At 45.2% G+C, this 20,118-nt stretch overlaps 1 protein-coding gene across 6 annotated transcripts in view; it reads right to left on the minus strand.

Annotated features, from left to right (window-relative positions):
- Positions 1 to 723: 723 nt before the first annotated feature.
- CCDC85A (coiled-coil domain containing 85A) overlaps positions 724 to 20,118 on the minus strand; it is a 164,725-nt gene continuing 145,330 nt past the window's right edge. For 3 of the 6 annotated variants that reach the window (XM_079968808.1, XM_079968807.1, XM_079968809.1), the window contains one exon: positions 724 to 5,095. In XM_079968808.1, coding sequence (XP_079824934.1) covers positions 5,046 to 5,095 — 50 coding nt within the window. In that variant the 3' untranslated portion in view covers positions 724 to 5,045. Of the gene's footprint in view, positions 5,096 to 16,550; positions 16,662 to 20,118 lie in introns of those variants that run through there. The other 3 variants (XR_013836572.1, XM_079968806.1, XM_079968810.1) reach the window with 3 other exon arrangements.

Genomic DNA, 20,118 nt, shown 5'->3' on the forward strand with positions numbered 1-20,118 from the left:
GTATCCTCTTTTGTTTGGCTGAGCCGAGCCCTGGGGACTAGGACAAGCCACTTTGGAAGCAACGAACAGTGGGACCTTTCCGTAGGGCCTCCCTTTTACTTGGTTGCAAATACCGTATTTTTTGCTCTATAAGACTCACTTTTTCCCTCCTAAAAAGTAAGGGGAAATGTGTGTGTGTGTGTTATGGAGCGAATGCAGGCTGTGCAGCTATCCCAGAAGCCAGAACAGCAAGAGGGATTGCTGCTTTTGCTGTGCAGTGATCCCTCTTGCTGTTCTGGCTTCTGGGATTCAGAATATTTTTTTTCTTGTTTTCCTCCTCCAAAAACTAGGTGCGTCTTATGGTCTGGTGCATCTTATAGAGCGAAAAATACGGTAGCTTTGGGACTTTAACAAAAGAGGGGGAAAGTGGTGTGCAAGTTTAATAAAGTTACAGTAATCGCTTGAAGGCTTTTAAGTGAAAATTGATAGAGGAATGAAAGGGAAAGCAACAGTTGGGTGTCCACATAGACGTTGGCAGTGTCAGTGAGTTGACTGATTATGTTTGCCATCATTCTCGGCCACTTGGCGAGTTTCCGGGGCCGGAGGGTATGATACACACACTCCAAATAAATAATCAAACAGATAACACTTTTAATTTAAAAATAAATGAATGTGGAGTTTTTGTTTTTTCCACGACCCACCTTAGGCTGAGTCCAGTGCCAAAATCAAGCAAGCGAATGAGCGTGAGATTAAATAATTTATTACCGTTGCTAAGATGGAACACACAATGCCTGGCACCCCAATTATATGGTGGATTGTAAAAAAATAGCTTTAATACAGTATCAAAATTTACATACACGTCGTGGCAAAACACCAGCATCACTCAAATTAGCGGCCGCAGGGCGTGGCTGGGATCCAAAGAACCACAAAACCGGATCCAAACTCTCATGGGATTGTGGGGGTTTGAGGTTTCGGACCTTTCTTCCTCGAACAGCACCTCTGCCTGTCCCAGCAGCAAGCTACTTCTACAGCCAAAGGGCTTTTTCCAAAGCAGTTTGCAATAGGGGATTAGGAAGGTCAGCTCTTCAATGAAAAATAGTCAGACAACCTCCCTGGACAAACTCAAAAACAGCTCTTTGGACCCAGCCTTTGACTGCAAGCACAATTTCTTTTGAGGGTTTCTTTTCGCCGTTTGTTCCTCGCACGATTATAGGAATACAACAATTTAAAGAGAAATAGCCGAAGTGGTGGTTTTCATTAGCATGACGTCGTTAAAAAGGGGGGGGGGGAGGAAAGGAAAAAATTAGCAAAGCGACCGAGCCACTGAAACAAATCAATCCCTTTGTGATTTTCTTCTTCTTCTCTTCTTCTTCCTTCTAGAAAACGGGTAGCCAATGTACGCTTGCGCTACCATGTATAGGGCGAAAGGGTTGTACCGACACAGCGCCGCCACATTCCACGACCCACAGATCAATAACACAACATGTAACAAAGCCCATTTGGCAGGGGGAGAAGAGGGGAGGATATAAGCTTGGGGAACCCAATCTCATTAATCAAGGGGGAGGGGAACCCAAAAACTTGGGAATTGTTGCATTCCTATGTTAGCCTTGGTTTTGTTTTGTTTGCTTTTTTGCTTTAAATACTCAGCTATGGTTAGAAAGTCAAAGCAACAGCATCTATTCACAAGCCTGTTGCACATTCATACGAGAAACTGTTGCTGCATTTTGAGATATACACAAAATAGCTATCAGAGCTGAATACACACAATCTAATGGCATATGGAGGGGGGGGAAATGGGGGGGGGAGAGAAATGTCAACATAAGCCCACCCAGGTCCAGAAACTCAGGCACAACGGACAAGAGTTTAAAACCTTGGATGAAGGAAGGACATGCTTTTGAGAATATTCAACGTTTCCTTTGAAAAGATGCGACCATCAGCAACAAAAGCTTTCTTCTTCTTATTATTCTCATAAATACAGCGCTCTTATAGACTCCTGTGAAGCAAAATATTTGTGTGGTCAAGGAAATGGATGAAGGAAGTCACTCAGTACTCAGAAAGGACCCTCAGCAGGATTTGGCAGAGTGGAGGCTTCAAATATTTAATTCTAAAGCCCACGGCACCAGTAAAGAAGCGTTAGGGAAGGAGTGTGTTTTTCAACAGGTTTGAGGCTTGGTTCGTTGTGCTCTCTGATGTCACAACTCAACTCAGGGCTCTGCAACAGCGCAGCAGAAGACAGCACCAGGAAACCAGGAACATCCAGCACGGACAATTGTCATTTAGGTGTTGTAGACAGCTTCTACGTGGCACAGAAAAATGGGTTCATATGTTGGGAGTCAAGGTGGCTGGGGAGACCCAGGCAGCATCCTAAAGCTAACAGCTGTGATGTCATCTACACGGGAGCATACTTACTATGTCATAATAAGGAGTCAGGACTAGGGGAGGGGAAGAATTTGTTCCCTCCACATGCGGGAGCCAACTAACCTGTCCCAGGCCTCCTAGAGCACTGTGCGACCTGGAACACAGCCATGCGGTTCAACTCACACGCTCTGTTTTTGGTTGTCTGCACTGTGTGGGTCCAAACTGCCTAGGATCTAGCCTCAAGTTAATATGGATCAGGCCTTGTAGAGGGTTCCAGGCCTGAAAGCCCAAAACCTGCTGGAATTGATGGGTTGCAAATCACGTGCGCACGCACACAGACATCCAGCTAAGTTGCCAGAGGGTCGAACCAGGATCGTGGACCTCAGATGCTTCCATGAACACCTGGTGCATTCAGAACAGCTGGCCACCGTGGAAGCTGAACTTCCCAGGGTGCATCATTCCATGGGGTTGGACTTCCCAGGATGCACCACACTTCTGCTGGAATAAGAGCTCTGATGAAGCTTATGCCCCGGAGACCTCAAACTGGGTCCTCTCCACTGCCTTTGGCCACTCACATTACTCATCAAAAGCAGCAAGAGCAACATGCGATTTCCCAGAAGTACTGGCTGCTTCCCCTACATCCTGAGTAGCTGGCCACTTCAGCACCACTAAGGTCTACTTGCCCTAAAGATACCGAGCATTCAAAAGAGCCTTAAAACACTTTATAAGATCTTCAGGCCACAAATTTAGTCCTTCCTTCTTTCTTCCCCCTGGTAATGCAAGCAGAGAGGCAGCAAGGAGGGCCCCATAGAGTCACAGACACCAGGCTCTGGTGCAGAATCTTCAATATGTGCCAGGGTCTTAAGGGCCAGATCCAACACTAGCAGAAAGCAGCACCATGACTTCCATAAGTGCAATGGAGCTTCTCCTCCTCTCCTCCCCATGCACCCCTCAAGTTGGCTCTGGGGGGGGGGTCAGGAGAACCCCTCAAACAGTGCACTGGAGCAGGAAAAGGGGGACATTCTGCCTCCTCCCAAACTAAAATGCTTGCCCTGATGGAATGATTGTCATAATGCTACAATGACTTCCACCCCAAGTTGTAATCCAGAACAGAGTTTCCCAAACTTGAGTCTCTGACTGTTTTTTGGACTACAATTCCCATCTTCCCTAGCTAGCAAGACCAGTGGTCAGGGGTGATGGGAACTGTAGTCCAAAAACAGCCAGAGACCCAAGTTTGGGAAAGCCTGATGTAGAATCAAGGTTAATTTTCTGGACATCTAAACAGAATCCTTGAAATTAACTTGGATGCTCTGTATAATGTATGAGCAGGTATGTGCAATCCTCACGAGAAGCTGGAAACTGGGGCTCTTTGGATCTGGAAAAAGCCTTTAGCATCTGGCCAGTGTGAAAAGCCTAGTGCAGCCTTTCTCAACCTGTGGGTCCCCAGATGTTGTTGAACTACAACTCCCATCACCCCTAGCTAGCAAGGCCAGAGCTCAGGGATGATGGGAGTTGTAGTCCAACAACATCTGGGGACCCACAGGTTGAGAACCGCTGGCCTAGCAAGTGAATCTAGCAGAATTCCCCACCCCCTCGCCAGCTTCTGTTCTACCCTGGTGAACTTCTGGAAGCCAAAACTCTAAAAGTCCTCCATTGCCTTTGCTTCATCTCTCTTCCTCCAATGGACCTCCCTCACACAACCCTCTCCCACTTTTTTGGACTGCCTCTTCGGCTTGTCCCTGGTAAAACACAGAACATACCTGATCCCAAATCAGACTCCATATTGGATCGCACTACTGCCATCTAGCAACTTTGCTGGGGGACTGACGATCCATCAGCCCAGCTCCTTGTTCTATCTGGTCTCTCAGAGAGGGAACTCCTGCTCTTTACAAGACAGACTCATCACTGCTCCATTCCTGGGGTTGCCTCAGCATTGGCCTTCAAGCTTAAGAGAGGAATGCCTTCTCTTAAGAGGAGAAATGCCACCTCTTCGGAAGACATTTGCCAAAACAAATGAAAACAAATGAATTCTTTTTGTTTCGGGTGGGGGCGGGGGCTCAGTTTTAGTGCCGTTGTTTTCTTTGCTACACTACTGGCTGGTTAGGAGACTTGAAGGTCTTATATTTAGCACCTCAGAATGCAATTACTCTACAAAGGAAAGTGTTTCAGCTGCAATCTGCCTAAGCACCATATTAACTAACATTTATTTTTTTTAACACACCCTGGTGTAGAGCTACCAGGAGAACCTAACTGTCCAAACTGGGATGGCCAAAAGGCACAGTTTGTAGGTATCTTTCCAATCTGGTGAAAAAGCTCCTGGGGAAATGTCACAGGAAGGCCAACACATTAAACACTTCTTCCATGTGGGTTCTCCTCCAGCAGCAGATTTTAACAGCCTTCGGAATTATCAGCTGGTACCTCCTGGGCGTATAGACTGTAAATGCTCATGGCAGAAGCAGAGTTGGATTAGTCAGAATATATATTGAGTGTGATGAGATCCGGATACTTTTCGCCAAAGTCCTTGCAGGAACGAAGGGAGGGGGCAGAGCAATCCAGATTCCAGAGGTGATGAATGGAGTTGTCTCCTTGTTAGGAAAGAGGCTGCTTTGACAAGATTAAATCCAACAGTAGCTGAAATGGTTCCTTTGTTCCTTAAAAAAATATCCATTCACATAGGCCCTTTGTACTGGTTTCCAGACAAGTGTTGCCTAATTCCAGGACACGAGCCGACAGCATCTCCAAGTTTCCTCCACACAACCTGAAAACAGAAAGAGAAAAGCACGTCAATAGATTTTGCCAGAAACCATCTGTTAGTCACACAACCCTACACATTCTAAACAGATGCTTACTAGCCTTCTTTGCACATCTTGGTAAACAAAACCATGGCTCACTGGATCGGCACAGACATGATGGTTCCTGAAGAGAAGCACACATCCACTTTGCTCCTTCGTGATCCTTTTACCAAAATGCAGCATCAACATTTGACTTGGTGTGTTGTCCAAACTGGAAATTGTGGTCAAGGGCTCTCTGTTGGGAAACTGTGTATGTGCAGCTGCTCACACAGAGTCAATTAAGGTTTGGCAGACAGCCAGAAGGCAATTTGAAGGAGTAAGTCTGCCTGGTGATAACAGAGACATGCAGACAGCTCCCTGATTGGTCAAGCTCTTTCAAGGGAGTGATAATTAATGGCCCACTAACTGGAATGTGTTAGTTCAGAGGTTCAGAGTTCTGTGTGTCAGTGTAGGAGCTGTGAGTTGTGTCAGAGAGAGCTAGCAAAAGATCCGTGTTCTGTTCCTGTAAATAGTCCACTGTATATAATAAACACCTAACTACAAGTTCCTGGTTCCTGCTTCGTCTATCCTGTCTGCAACCAAGTCGCCAATTGCTTCCGTGGATTCTGCATGTACTCTGCTAGGTCTGGCTAAGGTCATGCAACTAGTCAGAAACTTGCGAAGAGCCAATAGGTTTTGCCAATACTCTCTTCCTTAACCATGGTTGTTAACGATAGGATGAAGCCTGGCTACATTAACCATGGTCCTGGTTGCTACATTAACCATGACACGCTAAGCCAAACCTTGGTTTAATTGCCACACCACACTGTGCTATAAAAAGGACTGGGGTGAAAGAAGCATTACTCTGGGAGCCAGCACATTCCTCTGGTCCCAGTAAAACATGGCTTGGCTTAGTTTGACATGTGAACCATGCCATTCTGTAAAGTCATCATACTGTGTTGTTGTTTTTTTAATAGAGAAAGTGTTGACTAACTCAAATAACTAAGAGCTAGCTCATATCTTTTGACTGCCATCAGGAGATCACCAAAGGTTACCCAAAAATTTACATAGCCACAACAGCTATAACTATGTGACACAAGATTGGCATGTTAGGAATAGCTTCGCCCCCATCAACTGGTATATGATATTTTAGGAATATTTCCCAGTAGTGATGTACGGATGTGAGAGCTGGACCATAAAGAAGGCTGATCGCCGAAGAACTGATGCTTTTGAATTATGGTGCTAGAGGAGACTCTTGAGAGTCCCATGGACTGCAAGAAGATCAAACCTATCCGTTCTGAAGGAAATCAGCCCTCAGTGCTCACTGGAAGGACAGATTGTGAAGCTGAGGCTCCAAGACTTTGGCCACCTCATGAGAAGAGAAGACTCCCTGGAAAAGACCCTGATGTGGGGAAAGATGGAGGGCACAAGGAGAAGGGGACGACAGAGGACGAGATGGTTGGACAGTGTTCTCGAAGCTACCAGCATGAGTTTGACCAAACTGCGGGAGGCCGTGGAAGACAGGAGTGCCTGGCGTGCTCTGGTCCATGGGGTCACAAAGAGTCGGACACGACTAAACAACTAAACAACAACAACAAATACCACACTGATGCCTTGTCACCTGATGAGTCCTTCGAAGAACATTAGAACTAGGAGGGCAGAAAGAACCGGACAAAGGGATTATTGTATTCCCTTCCAACCCTACAATTCTCTGATTCTATTATCCCGCTTAATCAAACGATCCCCTCCAAGCGGTTTACGTAAGTGCCATAAGAAAATACAAATAGAATTGATAAGATTTTGAAAAGCAGCAGACCTAATGGAATTATCAAACACGGATAAAATGTGTAATAAAATTACATGTCTGGTTAGGCTTAGCTAAATGAAATGTGCTTGGAAAATGTTTAGCGAGCTTTCAAGTTTTGTTTTGTTTTTCACCATAGCATCATACATATTCATTAAATAATTATTTTACTAACAATACCAAGGAAGAAGAAGCCGCCACAGATTATTATTTTAGCATGAAGGCTAATTTTTCAGGTGACTTCTGCATCAGCCTGGCTGTTCTTAGATTCAGTGACCATTCTTCCCATATAACCATTTGACTTGCATTGAGCAGAATTAGCCTGCTCCCATCCTTTCTCTTGTATTGTGTGTAATAGGCAGAGACCCACCTGTATTATCATGTCAACATTAGTGTTCTGACATGCAACAGAACCAATAAAAGCTTCCTAGATCTGATCAACTCATTTTTTATGTTCACCAGGCGTAGAAAGTCTGTTTGCCAGATGGGCTGTGAGGTATCAGAACATCCGAATAACCCGAAGGAAAACCAACCTGTGACTGCTTATCCTTCTCAGTCACACCTACAATTTAAAAAATAATGGGGAGGATTGCAGATCTGCACAGACTATCTGCAAAACATCTTACCCAGACCTATTACTAAATGTACCATACGCGAATCTAATGCGCACCTCGATTTTCAAAACCTTGAAACCAAAAAAGTACTTGCTGGCGAATGTAAATATGCCATCAAATCTAATGCGCACCCTAATTTTCACGATGTGATTTGGCCAAAAAAGGTGTGCATTGCATTCAAGTAAATGTGGCACAACAGTAGCACTGGAAAATGATGCGATCCATGTTCTCCACTGGTGACCACCCATGTTTGTGTAGGTGATGGTAGAGAGGAGTAATAATAATAATAATAATAATAATAATAATAATAATAATTTTTATTTATACCCCGCCCTCCCCAGCCAAGGCCAGGCTCAGGGCGGCTAACAAGCAATAATAAAAACAAATTGAATGAATACAACTTAAAAACAAGATTAAAATGCAACATTAAAATATTGAAACATTAAAATATTAAAATATTAAAAAGCACCCTCTTCACAGGAGGAGAAAGGAAAAAGAAAAAGAAAGAGGGGGAGGGAATCAAATTGGCTCCAAGCCAAAGGCCAGGCGGAACAACTCTGTCTTACAGGCCCTGCGGAAAGAAATCAGATCCTGCAGGGCCCTGGTCTCATGAGGCAGAGCGTTCCACCAGACCGGAGCCAGTGTTGAAAAGGCCCTGGCTCTGGTTGAGGCTAATCTAATTTCCTTAGGGCCCGGGACCTCTAGAGTGTTGCTATTTATGGACCTTAAGGTCCTCCATGGGGCATACTGGGAGCGGCGGTCCCATAGGTACGAGGGTCCTAGGCCCTGAAGGGCTTTAAAGGTCAAAATCCGCAGGGGCCGAGACCGGGGAGGGGGGACGGTGAAAGAAAATTGGGAATTTAAAGTGTATATATTGTGATTTTTTTTTTAAAAAAAAAATTGTTTTTAATGAGAGATGGAGAAATCGTGGAATGGAATTTTTATGACCCTAGGGGAAATGTCTTAAGAGAATAGGTTTAAATATATCAGTTTTAATGAGAAATAAGATTAAATAAAGTAAAAGTGGTTGGCTAATTGGTGAAAGAGAGAATGGAAAATTACAGTATATTAAGATAAATTATTAGGATAAAAATAAAGATGAAGGATTTGCTGAAATATCTATTTGAACTAGAAAACAAAGAGGGGAGGTGTGAGGAGGTCAAGGAAATAAGTCATAGAAAGAAATTATGTAAAGGTTTAACTTGTTTTTTCTTTTCTTTTTTTCTGTTTTGATTGTATGTATTTTCTAATTATTTTTTTTCCTTTTTATCTGTTTTTTTTTTTTTTGTATTTTTTCTTGGAAATGTCTTGGTGTTTTTTTTTGTATTGTGTTTTCTGTTTTTTTTTTTTTTTGTAATGTTTTAAAACCTGAATAAATATTATTCTAAAAAAAAAAATAAAAAATCAGCACCTTAAATCTGGGAGCCAGTGCAGCTGGAAAAGCACTGGGTGAATATGCTCCCATGGCAGAGACCCCGTGAGGAGCCTCGCTGCTGCATTCTGCACCCGCTGGAGTTTCTGGGACAGCTTCAAGGGCAGCCCCGCATAGAGCGAATTACAGTAGTCAAGCCTGGAGGTGACTGTCGCATGGATCATTGTGGCCAGGTACATTGCTACCTGTACTTGTACACTGATGACTGCCCATGTGGCAATATGGACATTAAAGGCAAAGGAACATTTATTGCCACTAGTAATACCATCCATGGGGTTTTGCCCTTATTGACAGAACATTGAAGAACAAGGTTTCCAAGCATCCTCCTTTTCTGTGCAACAGGTATATTTGCTGAGATTCTGTGCTATTTCATGTCCCTCTTTTCCATTTTTTTTGCAGAAATAAAAGGCTGCCTTTCTCGCACTCATCCATAAAAATAGAAAGCGGCAAACCTCACATTTTGTTGCTAGGGTATCCATGCTTAGCTGAGTGTCTTTTCAAAAAGTGCTCATTATCTAAGTGCATCTCCCAACAATCCGTTTTCTGCTCAATGAGCAACAGAAAATATTTACCCAGCAGATAATGTTGATGCGGCAAGGAAGTGAGAGCTGACATTTTCAATTGCCTTTATTTCCAGGGGAAATAATGACCTCTAGCTGATATGAAGGGACACACGGAATAAAAACTGAGTTTGTAGATTGAAGGGCAGCAGCTGCTGCGATGAGAAAATTACATTGGTTTCTACCAACTTCCCCAGTACTTGCATGCATGGCAATGATTGTACTTAGATCCTAAAATTGCTTCCATGGTCAGACGTCCGAGAAACGGCACTTCCAAGCAATTAACTATTGCCGTACAACTTCCATGCACGATGCAGAGACACCAATATTTTCTGCCAAAAATTACATTAGCCTGTGGAAGTCAAGCCTCCTTTTATGTGTTCCTTTTCCTCCCCCATTCCACAACGCAAAATGAATCCCCAAATGTTTTGATCCAAGGAGCTCTGCATTGGGGGAGATTATCAACAGTGGGAGGGAGCAGGGGCGCCGTTATAGGGGGTGGAAGGGACCCCTCAATATTTCCAGGCAGGGGACTGAGTCTCCCCACCCAATACTGAGGGGGCCACCATCCCTCATCGCCCCTGGGTGAGTGCTCGCCCTCCACTTGGGAGGTGTGGAGGGTGATTTTCACCCTCTGGGCTCCCCGCCATGATTGCCAGATCACCTTCCCAGAAAGGCGATCCTCAAAGGGATGCCCATGAGGACTGGGGGAGGGGCATCACACATGTGACATCATGCACCTGCAACAGCTCCCCCCCCCCCCCGAATGTTGGGCCCAACTCGGCGCACCTGGGAGGGACCTTTCTCCTCGGCACTCAGCCTGATGAGATTTCCCTAACTGAGGCCAACTCATGTACAGTGGTACCTCAGGTTACATACGCTTCAGGTTACAGACTCCGCTGACCCAGAAATAGTACCTCGGGTTAAGAACTTTGCTTCAGGATGAGAACAGAAATCGTGCTCCGGCGGCACGGCGGCAGCAGGAGGCCCCATTAGCTAAAGTGATGCTTCAGGTTAAGAACAGTTTCAGGTTAAGAACAGACCTCCAGAAAGAGTTAAGTTCTTAACCCGAGGTACCACTGTAAATCAGGCTTTTAATGCAGCTATCTGGCAGTGAGATAAAAGTAAGGTAAAGGTAAAGGGACTCCTGACCATTAGGTCCAGTCGTGACCGACTCTGGGGTTGCGGCGCTCATCTCGCTTTATTGGCCAAGGGAGCTGGCATACAGCTTCTGGGTCATGTGGCCAGCATGACTAAGCTGCTTCTGGCGAACCAGAACAGCACACGGAAACGCTGTTTACCTTCCCGCCGGAGAGGTACCTATTTATCTACTTGCACTTGGACATGCTTTCGAACTGCTAGGTTGGCAGGAGCAGGGACTAAGCAACGGGAGCTCACCCTGTCACGGGGATTCGAACCACCAACCTTCTGATTGGCAAGTCCTAGGCTCTGTGGTTTAACCCACAGCGCCACCCACGTCCCTTCTGAGATAAAAGTAGCAGACAACATTTTTTTTGGGTACATCACTGCCCTATAATATTGGAATTTTGAAGCATTTTGCATTCTTAACCTGTGGTCTTAAATTATGGACCGGCTACATATCCTGGTTGACAGACGGATATATCAAAAAGTACTCGGGGTCACGCTGAACTGTGATGCTTCTGTCACAAATGTCTAAATGGAGACGAAAGTACCAGACGGTTCTTACTCCTGCTACGTTCCTTCTGCTCCAGACTGCCTTCCATGCAAGGTGAATTTACAACAATCTTAGCTGACCTCAGCAGCGCAAGGCTCACATTCACGTAAAGTCAATAAATTCCACCGTACAGGAGAATCAAAGGATAATTGGTTTCATTTGCATGTTAAAATACTTCCAAGGCATATTGTCAAAATTCATAACATTTCTCTGAATATGATTTCGAGCTTCGAAGAGAGAATACAAAATGAGGGACATTAAAACTTGCACTGTAAATTTCTCGGGCTGTAACTCTTCTCCCTTGGACACCCACCCACTAAGCTCATAGCCTTTATCCATAACCAAGAATTGAGTGCGTTAATGGGGGCGGGGAACGAAAATGTAAATTTTCCGCATGAAAACAAAGCTTGCTTTCCCTCTGCAATCAAGAACGTTAATGTGACCTTGCAGGTTAAAGCTACACAGGGAGCCCTTATAATGAATGACTAATGGGGCCAGTTCAGAAAAGAAATTGAGCATATAACCATTGACCCAGGATGCAAGAATCTGAGCCCCAGATTCTCTGGGGAGCTGGAGAGAGTCTCTGTCTGCAACTACACGTTGGGTGAACCAGGTGCTCTGTATGAGTGCCTCAACCATGCAAAATCTCAGATAGTGCTCTCTTCCTTCCTTTTAGAACAGGGGTCTGCAACCCGCGGCTCCGGAGCCGCATGTGGCTCTTTTACACCTTTGCCGCGGCTCCGGGGCGGATACTAGCGAGGGGAGGAGGCGCATTGTGCGCCCCGACACTCCCCACTGTGGCGGGCGCTGTACTGGCTGTGGCGTCGCATGGGGGCGGTGCGTGCGTTAGTCACACACCATCCCGACGTCACCTTCCCACCCACCCGCTACATTGTAAGGGACAAGTACGCTGGTCACTGCATTGAAAGGGGGCATGTACGCTGGTCACTGTTTTGAAGGGGAGTGAAGAACACACACACACAAAAAGGTAACTTGTTAATTTAACGTTTATTTCTATGAGGAGGAGTAATTCTGAGGGGTCAAACAAAGAAATAATAAAAAAGTGACAAAAAAGTTATTTTTATAATGACAAGTTTTGCGGCTCCCAGGTTTTTTTTCTTCGGAAACGGGTCCAAGTGGCTCTTTTTGTCTTAAAGGTTGCAGACCCCTGTTTTAGAAGGAAAGATAATTTTCGCAAGGCTTCTCCATGGGTGTGCTTGTTTATTATTTATTTGTTTGTTGCAAATCATAACTGTGGCGTTTGCCTCCTAGGTGGGTCATAAGGAAAGGGTTAAATGAGTATGATGTGATTGGCCAAAGAGAAACTGGTAGGAGGAGTTAGAGTTAGAGTCGGTGTTGTGTGGAAGTCAGTTGAGAGTTGGGAGTTGGAGAAGGAAGAGGGAGGAATTAGTCTGTGGGTTGGTCGAGTTGTGTTGTGAGGGAGTGAGAGGAACTGTTAGGTGGAGTCAGACAGATAGTTGGAATAATCCGGGGACCCTGTGTAATCGCCACAAAAGTGGTGGCAGCAGTGGGATTCAAACCCACGTCCCCGAAGAGGGTCACACAGGGTCCCCAGACGTTTGACGGTCTATTGATCCCTGTGCACCACTGTGATTGCCTCTTCGCTGCCACCAACCCATTTCTCTCGGGTACACACGGAGTCCAGACAGTTGTTAACATTAACAAATAATCAAATTTATTTTTATAAGCATGAACAAATTTAAGGTTTCAGTTAATTTTTCTTGTCAGTTTCTTATTCTTAGTTTCTTTACTAACGTATATGTACCTTACAACTTCAAACTGATTATTCCAACTATCTATCTGATTCCACCTAACAGTTCCTCTCACTCCCTCACAACACAACTCAGCCAACCCACAGACTTATCCTCCCTCTTCCTTCTCCAACTCTCAGCTGACTTCCACACAGCACCAACACTTTGAATTGTGCTCGGAAACGTACTCGGAGCCAATGTAGGTCTTTCAAGACCAGTGTTATGTGGTCTCGGCGGCCGCTCCCAGTCACCAGTCTAGCTGCCGCATTCTGGATTAGTTGTAGTTTCCGGGTCACCTTCAAAGGTAGCCCCACATAGAGCGCATTGCAGTAGTCCAAGCGGGAGATAACCAGAGCATGCACCACTCTGGCGAGACAGTCTGCAGGCAGGATTGAAGACCAATCCTTCTCGGAGCCGCAGGATAGGTGAAAGTGGGTGATCTTAGGTGAAAGTGTGCAGTATGCCTGGCACAGGCAAAGAACCCTGCCTGCCTTCTGTGTGGAAAGGCTGCAGATCAGAGGTAGAGCATCTGCTTTCCAAGCAGAAAGTCTTGGGTTCAATCCCCGCCATCTCCAGGGAGGGCTGGCAAAGACTGAAAACCTAGAGAGCAGCTGCCAGCCAGTACAGGTAATATTGAGTTCAATTTGACCAATAAGGCGATTTCTGATGAGTTGGAGTGGGCAGGCAGGCAGTCCACAATGATCCTCTTTCGAGTCAGTCAGGGTCACCTAGCCCAACCTGTGCAATGCAGGAATATTTTGCCCAACGTGGGGCTTGAACATGAGATTAAGAGTCTCGCGCTCTACTGACTGAGCCATTCTGAACTCCCAAGTCCTTCTGTCGCTTTAAGGAATCCTATCTAACTACACAAAGGACGTGGGTGCTGCTGTGGGTTAAACCACAGAGCCTAGGGCTTGCCGATCAGAATGTCGGCGGTTCGAATCCCCACGACGGGGTGAGCTCCCGTTGCTCGGTCCCTGCTCCTGCCAAGCTAGCAGTTCGAAAGCACAAAGTACAAGTAGATAAATAGGTACCGCTCCGGCGGGAAGGTAAACGGCGTTTCTGTGCACTGCTCTGGTTCGCCAGAAGCAGCTTAGTCATGCTGGCCACATGACCCGGAAGCTGTACGCCGGCTCCCTTGGCCAATAAAGCGAGATGAGCACCACAACCCCAAAGTTGGCCACAACTGGACCTAATGATCAAGGGGCCCCTTTACCTTTACCTTTATCTAACTACACAAAGGGGTGCTACCCTCTCGTCTGGCAAGGGAGAAGGGAAGAGATCTCAAGTTCATACCTTTTCCAGATATTTCCATGGCTAGGTAAAAATAAAGGGAACCCTGACCATTAGGTCCAGTCATGGATGACTCTGGGGTTGCAGCGCTCATCTCGCTTTACTGGCCGAGGGAGCCGGCATTTGTCCACAGACAGCTTCCGAGTCATGTGGCCAGCATGACTAAGCCACTTCTGGTGAACCAGAGCAGTGCATGGAAACGCCATTTACCTTCCCGCCGGAGCAGTACCTATTTATCTACTTGCACTTGACATGCTTTCGAATTGCTGGGTTGGCAGGAGCAGGGACCGAACAATGGCAGCTCACCCTGTCGAGGGGATTCAAACTGCCGACCTTCCGATCAGCAAGCCCTAAGCTCTGTGGTTTAGACCACAGTGCCACCAGCATCCCAGTCAGGTGCTAAGTGCTGCTTCCTGGCTGCAGGCAATGTCTCTGTGTAACTTGAGTCTGCCAAAGGCACATGGCAGGGCAGAATGAGTGTGGGGGATTTTTGGAAATGGAAACAAAAAGTTTAGGAGCCCATGACACGGTGCCTGTGTGTGTAATGCATGCTTTAGATTTTCTCTATCTTCCCATTATTAAACTCATAAATATTTTATCAGATCATAAAATATTAACCTATTTTTTCTGAGTTGCATGGAAAATATGGGAGAAAGTCTTTGCTACCTGGAAATGTTCCTTGTCTTTTTCAGAGGATGCAAATGATGAATCTCTAAAGCTGCCTTCAAAGGGACAATTTCCTGCAAAACCCCCATCCCCATAACACATAGGTATAGGTAAAGGGACCCCTGACCATTAGGTCCAGTCGTGATCAACTCTGGGGTTGCGGCGCTCATCTCGCTTTATTTGCCGAGGGAGCTGGGGTACAGCTTCTGGGTCATGTGGCCAGCATGACTAAGCTGCTTCTGGCGAACCAGAGCAGCACACAGAAATGCCATTTACCTTCCCGCCAGAGCGGTACCTATTTATCTACTTGCACTTTGACGTGCTTTCGAACTGCTAGGTTGGCAGGAGCAGGGACTGAGCAACGGGAGCTCACCCCGTCGCGGGGATTCGAACCGCCGACCTTCTGTCAATTGCATTTTATGGAAGAGGACGTTCCAAACTGAGAGCAGGACAGATGTCCCACTACTTCTTATGGTGGACAACAACCTTTCCAAAAAGGGGCACCTATTGAGATTCAACTACTTGTCACAGAACAAAGAGAAAATCAAAATTGTTGTGGAATTTGGGCACTTTTCCCACCAGAAAGGGCAAAGAACAATTTATAAGTCAATAAAATTGTGAACAGCATCAAAACACACACACCCCGGTCTCATGACAGCAGATCTTGAGGTCACCCAAAGACTCGTATAAGATTCAAGGCAGGCAAAAGGAAGTACTAATTGACACAAAACACATAATTAACTTATGGATTTCACTGCCACAAGATATGGTGATGGTTTCAAGTTCAATGGCTTTTAAAAATAAAGTTAGAGAAATCCATGGTGGATGGGCCTATCTGTGACTATTCAACACAACATCTTAACAGGACTTCCATGTTCAGAAACACTCATATTATTATCAGATGATGGGGGCAGACAGCTCAGGAAGTCTTGTTATTTAATGCCCTGCTTTTGAGTGTCTCAGAGGGATCTGAATGCTCACAGTTACTACTGGAAATGGAATGTCAGACTAGAAAAGTGTTTCCCAAACTTGGGTCTCCAGCTGTTTTCAGACTACAACTCCCATCATCCCTAGCTAGCAAGACCAGTGGTACAGGATGATGGGATGTAGCCTGAAAACAGCTGGAGACCCAAGTTTGGACTAGATGGACCTTTGGTCCAATCATTTTGTATGTTCTTAGCTAGGAGGACCACACCATCCACAACTCAGTCTAAAACACGATTGTGTGAATGGGGCCAGGAAGAAGTCCACAGGGTGCTCTGATGGAGAGTTAGGCAGGTCTCACAGGACTTCTGAAAATGTAGCTCTTTCTGTTCTGCTGGTCAAAGGTGGCCCTACAGATGTTGCTAGACCATAACTCCTGTCATCCCTGATCACAACATCTGGAGGGCCACACAGGTTCCTCACCCCTGCTAAAGGAGAAGTCTCACCAGCTGACAAGTAGTAGATGATGGGTGAGACGAGGAGATGGAAGCAGCATTTGTAGCGAATCGTATCTTCCCTCTGAGAAACGCTGATGCTTTGGTGCAATGGATCACGGATGGTCACAGAACATACAGATGGGAGATTTGGCACCTACATGCCAAACACAGCAAGGCGTGTTACCTTGAGGCCATTAACCACCGCTTCAGGCTGCTGAGAAGGTGAGGAGGCCTGGTCATTGACGCTCGGAGAGCAGACGTTCCCATCTGCCCTTGTTGGCATCCTAATGGGACCCTTTGTAGAAAACCAAAAACTATTTAATAGCGGAATGTGCACCACGCTCATCAAGATGAACAGTTTCCCCAATCACCTCTAGCTCCTCGCTGCAAAGCCCACTGGGCATGTACATACTCTGAGTATATGTTTAATTCAATCACCTTGTAATTGCGCCCTTGGGATGCTAGGCTGTCCCAGGGCAACCAACTGTCTCTGTAAGTTCCTGTAAGATTCTCGGTCATATCAAGAAGATGACAAGCAAAGGGAGCAAAAATCTCTAGTCCAAATCTAGAGATAGTTCAATCATGTTTTAAGTCCCACTGAAATCAAACTCGTTGCAATTAACACGTCTTACTGATTTCTATTTTATTTATGAAATTAATGTACTGTCCTTCAGCATAAGATCTCAGGGCGGTTCACAGAATAAAATACAAGACAAAAACACAAGTAAATAATTAAAACAAAGCAGTGGAGCAACAATACCCCCCTCCCCTTCCCACAGGGACATATTAAAAGGCTGTGGGATATTAATCAGCCAAAGGCCTGGTTGAAGAGGAACATTTTTGACTGGCGCCTAAAAATATATAATGAAGGCACCAGGCAAATCTCCGTGGAGAGAGAATTCCACAAATGGGGAGCCAGCACAGAAAAGGCCCGTCTTCGTGTTGCCACCCTCTGGACCTCAGGTGGAGTTAGGCACACAAAAGAAGGTCCTCAGATGATGAACACAGAGTCCAGGATGGTTTATATGGGGAGAGGCGGTCCTTGAGGTACTGCGGTCCTGAGCCGTTTTAAGGTATTATGGTCCAGAGCCATTGAAATTCTGATTTCCACGGGATGGAAGTGTAACTGGCTTTGCAAGATCAGGGTTTTATTTTTGAGATCACAGAAACCTAATACAGGAAGTAGCATACACAGTCCTCATAAGGAGGGAAGACATTGCAATGCTAACAAAAAGGCAGGAGAGCAGTACTAAAGGGGTTCAAATGTAGGATGGTTTAACAGGGGCACCCCACATCCTGTGGCCATTTTACATTTGATTTGCAAACCATGCTAGAGAGGTTGGTTGAGGGTTCACAGTCATTTGCCACTTTCAAGTTAACTGAACTTTTGCCCACACAGCTATTGACTGAACTGTCTTATTGCCACGGAATATTCAGAGACATTCCAACTTCTGAAGACTGAGGTTTAAGACCAAGTTAAATGTGCTTTTTTACAGTTATCATTCATCAGCTGTATGCCTTGTATCTTATTTCCAGCTGATGAAGACTATTACGAAACAGTAGTATCATTCCTTTTGAGGCTTTTGAGACGTCTTCCGTTGAAACTTTTGAAAGACTATTGAGAGACTTTAATTTTGAAACTTTTGAGACGTCTTCCTTTGAAAGACTATTGTGAGACTGTCCTTAAGACATCTGTTTTGAACACACGGCTTGACGGTCCTTGCTACCACTCTGTTATATTGTACATATGAACTTTGACTGGCTTATTCCTACAGTTTGAATATCACTATTCTATTATATATTCTCTACTAACTATTAGCCTACCTGTTGTGTTTGTATTGTTGTGACGGAATATTCAGAGACATTCCAACTTCTGAAGAATGAGGTTTAAGACCAAGTTAAATGTGCCGGCCGTCACAAAGAGGCCCAACATGGTGCACATAACATTGGAAAGCATATTTGAGCCCATGCAGCGGCTCCTATAAGGCTAGCATTTTCACCCCAGCGCTCTGCAACCTTTGAAACAGCCATGCCAGTGTGCAAATGCCAGTGCGCACAAGGGCCAGCGCTTGTTGAACATTAAGTGGAGTACTTGCATTAGAATGTGTTTTAAAATGGCCTATTCAACTTAGTTCTCACTGAGATGGTAAGGCTATGCTTCGTTTACTGTTTCAGACCACAAGTGGTAGCCCAACAAGGAGTGGGAGAATCTGTCTGTTTCAATTTCCCTCAGTTTCTCTTTTTCCCCAATCCTGAATTCAGATCTCCACATTTCCACATGAGGAGGTTTTTTTGGGGGGTGGGGGAGCAGGGAGGAGGGAATAGTTTCTTTTAAAAATCCCCATGAAAATTCATCAGCATTTTAGTGCGAATTTTTCCTTATAGACACATTTGTATACAGTGGTACCTCGGGTTAAGTACTTAATTCGTTCCGGAGGTCTGTTCTTAACCTGAAACTGTTCTTAACCTGAAGCACCACTTTAGCTAATGGGGCCTCCTGCTGCTGTCGCGCTGCCGGAACACGATTTCTGTTCTCATCCTGAAGCAAAGTTCTTAACCTGAAGCACTATTTCTAGGTTAGCGGAGCCTGTAACCTGAAGCGTATGTAACATGAAACATATGTAACCTGAGGTACCACTGTGTGTGTGTGTGTGTGTGTGTGTGTGTGTGTGTGTGTGTGTGTATTTGGCCAAATATACACATTTTTGCAAAGGAACATACATCCGTGTTAACAGGGAAGAAGTCAAATAATATACAATGGCTTTGGCAGAGGAATCTCTGAGGCAGGGATGGGCAGAAGTTAGATCAGTGAGTGATTTGCAGTAGATCAGCAAAGATTCCTGGCTCCTAGCAATTGAAACAGCAAACCGACTCTTCCCCCCTTAAATTAGGTTGCTGAAATGAAGAACACTAAACAGGAGTGTGAAACATTGTGAGAAAGGACTGTAGGAGCTCAGTTCAATTCTGGTTCTGAAAACAAATTCCTAGCCTCAGAATGTGCTCGGAGGCATTTTGTTCTTTCACACCATTTCTTCTGCACTTGCCTCTGCTCAGTACCTCTTGGGGTGCTACTAAAAAAGATGAAGATCTTTGAAGGTTGCCCACTCCTGCGCTAAGACTCCCCCTTTTTCTTTTCCTACACTGTTTTTTCCGTTCTTTCCTCCTTATTTGCTAATCCCCCTGGCAGCGGAACATTCATCTCATTCCAGCACAATGTAATATGTATTTTTTATATACATATTTCTTTTCATGCCACAAAAGCCAGAACAAATAATACATTCCTTGTGTGAGTCATTCTACCTGCAAAGTCCCGTCCCCCCCCCCCATCACATTTTAAAATAGCCAAAGAATTTCAGGCCCCAGCATGCATTTCAGACGAAAGCACTTTAGTTTGAGGCAAATCAACTTCCTCCTTCCACCAGAGGTGGGTTGCTGCTAGGAGAAAGAAAAGGAACAAGAATGGGCAAACAAATGCTCAGTTTCTAAGTGAAAGCTTAATTAAGACTGCAGCCCTGTGCACATTTATTTCGGGCTGGTTTGCACATGATTTAATAAACTCATGCCCCCGAACATTTCTCCAATGAAAACAGGAACATCCTGTTCCTCCATATTAGTAATAGTACAGTCGTGCCTTGGTTGTTCCGACTTCCGAAAACGTTTGACAACCAAGGCGCTGTTTCCGATTGGCTGCAGGAGTTTCCTGCACTCAATCAGAAGCCATGTTGGATGTTCGGCTTCCAAAGAACGTTCGC

This window comes from Podarcis cretensis (assembly GCF_951804945.1).
Source record: "Podarcis cretensis genome assembly, chromosome: 3".
Lineage (NCBI taxonomy): Eukaryota > Metazoa > Chordata > Lepidosauria > Squamata > Lacertidae > Podarcis > Podarcis cretensis.